A 7,264-nucleotide genomic window follows, 5' to 3' on the forward strand; every position below is an offset into this window, starting at 1 on the left:
AACCTAAAAAAGCTAAAGTAAAATAGGTCCCAAATTGCTTACCCCTTTAGAGGTGGAGTCGAGTTCTTTGAAGAACATCAAAATCCTTAACAATGATAGTTTGTATTTATTTGAGACGTCGAATTTGCTAAGGATATTCTTTTCCTCGCGCCTTGAGTTTATGTTCTAAGGTTTTCTTTTTGTTATAGAGCTTGCCAAAAGGTTGCACATGTCCTTACGACGACAAAAATCTGACTCCTTCGCAATATTTTCTCTCCATGTGAAGAGTCAAAAGGGCTTTTTTGGTTTGGGCTTTTCTCAAACAAGGTGTCCTCCACTTTGTCAGAGAACCTTGTTTGTATTTAGTCTTTTGAATCTCTGATATTTAAGAAGAAAAATACATACCAATTACGGAGCTCCGCTTATATGTCCTTGTTAATAACTCATTATTTAATATATTTTCTCTCTAAGTTTTTCTTTTACTAAATAATCTCTCTATCACTCAACTTTTTACTTCCTCTATGATTTTTCTTTTGTATAATTCTTCTCTCTCTCTGACATGTTTGATATCTACTCAAAAAGTATAATCTAGATATGATACATGTATGTGTGCATAATATTAGGTCATAATTCAATTTTTATGGTAGTGGACTAAACATGGAATCAATAAAAATTAAACACCTAAAATTGAATTTTTATTCATATTCTAAAAGTTAAAAAGGAATAGCATGGAAAGTAAATTAAATTTATTTAAGGAGAGTATTTCATTTGGACAAAAAAAACCTAATATTTAAAAGGATAAGTTTTTAATATCCAACTTTCAAAGAAGCGATCTCAATAAATTTTCTTTAGAAAGACGAATATAAAACATTAGGATAAGACTATGATTTTTGTATGCCTGCCATTTCATTTAATTATTAAACTATTTTGAAAATTACTCATATACAAAATAATCAATAATAAAGATTTTTTTTCATTGATTTTAAAAGTGTCATTATGTTTCGTTATGCTAAATCAATAAACATTTCAATGTCATCCATTTAAATTAATTATGTGAACGACATAAGTAACATCAAATAATCACACTTGATCAAAACTAATAATATCAATATGAGCATAACTCAATCTACATAAACTTGAACTATCAATTTCGAAGTTTGAAGTTCGATCTCTAAATATATATCTTTATTACTATAAACCAATAGACTTCTTTTTTAAAATAAAAAAATGAAAGATAAAAATATATATATTTTAGAGTATTTAATTTGATATACTCTAATAAGTTTACATTAAAAAAAGGGAAAATACTCTATCTATTTGCATAACTTTTACATGAAGTACTAATTTAACATTATCCTTAATCTTAATCCAACCCCAAGCCATGAAATTTTACAAAGTTGAGCTGTAAGCATCGTGCTTAAACGTGGGTTTAGGAATATAATTACAGGTTAAAGATGGTCATGATTGGCCAACACCCAACAATAATATAATCATATTAATTTAAATTAGGAACAGAAAAATATTAATATATTCAAAATCACTTATCCCAAGAAAAAATTATTAGGTGCAGAGGAATCGTCTGTAAAAATTTTGACATTATTGGATTCAAGTCACTTCGACATAACCTGCAACCTTGATTCTTTAGGGTTTTCATATTTTTAATTTCCATACCACAATTTACTTGGTTATTATTATTTTTTTTTTTAAAAAAAAAAGCTTACTCATTTGTTTTTTTAATACTAAGTTATCAAATTTACGTTAATAATTCATGATTAAATTATTATCTATCTATCTATCTATCTATATATATATATATATATATAAACTAAAAATTAGTTAAACTACTGATCCTATTTAATAATGATTGTTTTCAAATATAATAAAATGAGTCAATTTATTTACATATATAATAAAAATATCATTGTCTATTTAATAAGTGTTGTTTTCAAATATAATAAAATGAGTCAATTTATTTACAAATATAGTAAAATGTCATTTTCTATTGATGATAGACACTGATAATTGAAAATGACATCTACCAATATATGTGACACTGATAAATGTTTATCATTATCTATCAGTTATTGACAATAACATTTTATTATATTTGAAAATAGGTTTTAATCCTATTTTAGCCATTAAATTTTGAATCGTATTCTATTTTGGTCTCTAAAATTTCAAAAGCATTTGTTCTAATCCCTAAATTTTTTTAAAAAATATTTATTTTAGTCCCTACTATTAAAATTATGTTTCAAAAGAAACGTGAAGGAATTTGTATTTTTTGATAATTAGGTTATGGATGTATTAAGTAAAATGATGATGAAGTAAAATGTCAACAACCAATATGCTAAAGTACTGAATGACCAAATTTTTAATTAAAAATGTTTTTTGAATTCTCCCACTTTGCCAACTTATTTAAAATTGAAACTTTAGATTTTTTATCGTAGCTAACTTATTTGGTAGCCCAGTCATCTAAAAATATAAGTCACCTCGTCATTTTATTAAATAGTTAACAAAATCTTAATATATCAGAGACCAAAATAAACATTTTTGAAAAGTTCAAGGACTAAAACAAACATTCTTAAAAGTTGAGAGACCAAAATAAAATAATATTCAAAGTTCAAGTACTAATACATATATTTTTAAAAGTTTAGGGATCAAAATAGAATATTATTCAAAGTTTAGGAACCAAAATAAGATTTAAACCTTGAAAATATTTCTAGTAGTTTTGACTTTTAACATAGCTAGTCAAGAAACACGTGCAATACACATGAAATCTTGCATTTCTATTTATTCTTTTAATGTTTACATTCTATTTTGGTTCTTGAACTTAGAATATTGTTTTATTTTGATCTTTAAATTTTTAAAAATGTCTATTTTAATCCTTGAACTTTTAAAACATACTTACTTTGGTCAGTTGGTCCATGCTATTAAAATTTGTTAACTTCTTACAAAATGACTAGATGACTTGTATTATAGGATGATTAAACTACTAAATAAGTTAACCACGCTAAAAAAATCTACAGTTTCAATCTTGAATAAGGTGGTAAAGTGATTTTGTATGTGATAACTTAAAAGCCATTTTTCGTTCAAGATTTTGGTCGTTCACTATTTTGGTGCGTTGGTAGTTGTCATTTTATTTCATCTTCATCTTATTCAACACATCTATAGCCCAAAAATACATGTGTCTCACATCTCCGTTTAAGCTTTAACAAAATTTTAATTGCAGTTACTAAAATAAACACTTTTCAAAAGTTTAGGGACTAAAATAAACGTTTTTAAATAAAGGCCAAAATAGATTAAAATTCAAAGTTTAGGGACCAAAATAGGATTTAATTTTTTTTAAATAGTGATTTTTAGAATATAGTAAAATAAATGTTATATAATTTTGTCCTAGTTACCATCAACTTTTAAAAGTTAGATAATGTATCCATTTTTATTTTAATGTTCTCATATTATCGTTTTTTTCATAGAAAAAAATCTCATATCTAGTACAAAGAGAGAAAAAAATGTTCTGGCATGTTTTGTTTTTATCTAAACTTTGGATCTCATGGAATTATTTTTTTTAAGAATGAAAATCGAAGTATTTATGTTGTTTTTCTTGTATGCGTGCATCTCACATATACATTAGAAGAATCAATGCACTAATTTGATGTATGTACCCACCTTCACTTCGAACAGATGCATCCAATTGGCTTCTATTTCATCCTATCTTGAAGAGTTGAGTCCGGTCAACATTAATTTTTTTATATATATATTGTAAACTAAAAATTGAAAAAAAAAATCACCTCCATTGTCTTTCAAATGAACACCTATACTCAAAAAGTCACAACCACTCAACAAAAGGGCAATATAGGAATTTATGAAAAATGTAAAGACGAAAGGGGCATGTAAAGATTCTCCCTACTTAATCCCTTTAATATAGTAGAGATAGAGATTACCCATTTAATAACCCTTTGGTTTGTTATTTTTAATTTTTGAAAATTAAGCCTATAAACACACTTCTTTTACCTTGAATTATTTTGCTTTATGTTTTATATTTTTTACCATTATTTTATAAAACTAAACCAAAATTTGAGAACTAAAAAATTTTGTTTTTTAAATACTTGTTTTTGTTTTTGAAATTTGGTTATGAACTCATCTCTTTACTTAAATAAAATGAAAATCGTTATAAGAAATTGAAAGAAAATAGACTTAATTTTCAAAAACTTAAAATACCAAAAACCAAACGGTTTTTAAACGAGGTTCTAGCTTTTGTACTTTGAGGTTTACATTTATTTCAATTTCATAAACTTTCAGTTTTGTGTGTCTAATAAGTTCCTAAACTTAAAAAAAAAAGTCTAATAGATTATTTCTGAACCAATTTTAAATTTATGTCTTAATGTCATTGACATATTCTATCTTTTTTAAAATGAATTGATGTATTAGATATAAATTTAAATATTATGCCTAATAAAATTATAAACTTCAAATTTTGTGTTTAGTAAATATATAAATTTTTTTTAAAAAAATATTGAATAGATCAAAGACCTATTAAATATTAAATTAAAAATTAAAAGATCTATTGGATAGAAAGTTAAAATTTAGACTCATTGAGAACAAAATTGACCGTTGATAAATATGATAAATACTAATTTTAAATTTTAAAGAATAAACTTATAATTCTAATTTTAAGTAATAGAGCTCGGCTGTAATAATGAGGCAACTGTACGGAGACCATATTCCTACTTTTGTGTTTTTATAAATTAAGCCTCAATCAAGTTATGTAATTATTTGATTTTTAAATATTGTGATTTTTTATTCTAATTTCTAAATCATAATTTCATATTTCGTATCTAAATATTTAGATTCGTAACTATGTTTTTAAATATGAGGATGGACGAGGATGGGGATTGTATCGCCACCCGTCCTCAACCCGTTTAATTTTTAAATACTTCTTAAAAAAATTATAAAACCAACTTTTATGATTATAATTAATTATATTTTATATACAAAAGAAAATATCAATTAAGAGAATTGTCATTTAAAAAAAAAAACTCAATTTTTCTTTAATTTCTCTTTTAAAAAGATGATTGGCGTAATTTTATAAATTTCTATTGTTCGCATTTTGTTTTTGTTTTAAATTGCATGGATTTGCGGTTATGAATTTTTTCACTAAAAAGTGTAATTTATATAGAAAAAAGAGACTTGAACTCAAAATAAAAAGTATTGTTTAGAAAATTACAACAAAATGTAATAACTAATAAAAAGAATATGGATCCGTGCGAGAACCCGATACCTTAGACGAGAAATCCTCACTCCATTGCCAACCCTATGTATTTGTCTTAAAAGTGGACTGATTCCATTATATTACATAAAGTAAATAAATGGAAATCAATTATTGAGAAAAATGAAATATAGAGACAGAAGACACATCAGTTGTGTAGAATTAAAACAGCCCCTAGCCTAGTTGCCCTAAAAGGAAAAATTAGAAGAAAAAAAAGAAAAAACAATTATAATAATTATAATAATAATAAAATCAAATATGACTTTATAGAACTTGCATGTCACCTGCCCTTTATTAAATTCATATTTATCTTCATGCATAAAAGATACCCCAAAGGTTTCATATATTTGCACTTAAGCCCCTCCTCTGCCTTCTCAAAAACCCCTCATTCACTCCACTCTCTGGCAAGTCAAAATTACTCTTCATTAACTTGCTGTGCATTAATGGAAGTGCCCGAGTATCTTGTCGGTGGCTACTACGGCACCGGAGCCGGTCAGTTTTCGCCGGAGAAGCAGAAATCCGCCGCCGAGCATTTCGCTGTCGATGAATATTTATTGGACCTCTCGAATGAAGATGTGGCAATGCATAACGGTTTCTTCGATAACGTCGCCGGAAATTGCAGTGATTCGTCGACGGTTACTGCGATTGAGAGCTGCAATTCGTCGGTCTCCGGCGGCGATAACCAGTTATTAGGAAAATTTGAGTCCGGAAGGTTCTGTGAAGTTCAATTCTCGAGCGAACTCTGCATTCCGGTATTGGAAATTCTTAATTGAAGAAAAAACTGGAGCTCATTCGTTTGATTGTTCAATTCTGAGAAGAGTTTTGGATAATGATTCTGTTTGTTTCTCTTTTTCAGTGCGACGATTTGGCGGAACTGGAATGGCTGTCGAATTTCGTTGAAGAATCATTTTCGACGGAGGAGATTGAGAAGGATTTTGCAGCAATTCCGTTCCTCTCCGGGGGGATCAGTACGGCAACGACTCCAGAAACACCGTCGTCTTCAGGAGCGACAGCGTTTGGTTATGGAAGTGCAAAAACGACATCGTTTCTTCACAGCGAAGCTCTAACTCTCCCCGGAAAAGCCCGAAGCAAACGTTCACGCGCTACGCCTTGCGACTGGTCCACGCGGCTTTTCGAAGCGACGGCTCCGGAGAAAACGGAGGGAGCGATGACGAAGCCGGAAACGACGTCGGGTCGGAAATGCCTGCATTGCGCGGCGGAGAAGACGCCGCAGTGGCGGACTGGGCCGATGGGCCCAAAAACGCTTTGTAACGCTTGTGGGGTCCGGTACAAGTCGGGTCGGCTTGTACCCGAATACCGACCCGCTTCCAGCCCGACATTTGTGTCGACGAAGCACTCAAATTCTCACCGGAAGGTGATGGAGCTCCGACGGCAGAAGGAGATGCAACATCAAGAGCAGTTTGTAAGTCAAAGCTCGATATTCAGCAGATCCAACGGCTGTGATGAGTACTTGATCCACCGTCACAACGGCGGTGATTTCAGTCTCATGATGTAGAATTTTGCAGTAAAAGGGGTAGAAGAAAGACAGTGGAAAAAGCTATAAAAAAAAAGAGAATTAATAGTTTTATGTACTTTTTTTTTGTTTTGTTTTGTTTTTTAATTTAAATATTTTTTTAACCTTTTCATCAGTAAAAACCTCTGGAATTAAAAAGAGAGGGAGAGAGGATAATGATTGTGGTGGGACTGAGTGATTGTACGGACATTTCTCAGGCATCTTTTCTGATTAAAATGAAATTGCATGAAAAATCTTCTTTTCTTTCTACTTTTGTTTCACAAGAGACCAACAAGGGTGGGGGACTCCATTTGGCATTTCCACAACATCACTAGTGAGTTTTACTGAAAAATAATTTAATAAAGTTAAAAAAGCAAAAGCAAACATGAAATATCGTTATCAAATCAAACCTAAATTATTTATTTTCTTGTCCTATTTTTGGATAAATTATAAATTTACGAATATAACATGTGCCATAATGTATTATAACATATTATTTGGATCAT

General features: G+C 29.3%; 1 protein-coding gene across 1 annotated transcript; it reads left to right on the forward strand.

Moving 5' to 3' along the window:
• The first annotated feature begins 5,640 nt into the window (after positions 1-5,640).
• Positions 5,641-7,028, forward strand: LOC150038848 (GATA transcription factor 9-like). Its single transcript, XM_090306526.1, has 2 exons — positions 5,641-5,997; positions 6,102-7,028. The coding sequence occupies exons 1-2, from the start codon at positions 5,689-5,691 to the stop codon at positions 6,759-6,761; spliced, it is 969 nt and encodes a 322-aa protein (XP_090162652.1). The 5' UTR covers positions 5,641-5,688; the 3' UTR covers positions 6,762-7,028.
• Positions 7,029-7,264: the final 236 nt, after the last annotated feature.

The sequence above is a fragment of the Benincasa hispida genome, chromosome 1 (genome assembly GCF_027475165.1).
Source record: "Benincasa hispida cultivar pf3 chromosome 1, pf3_genome.v1.1, whole genome shotgun sequence".
NCBI classification, from domain to species: Eukaryota; Viridiplantae; Streptophyta; class Magnoliopsida; order Cucurbitales; family Cucurbitaceae; genus Benincasa; species Benincasa hispida.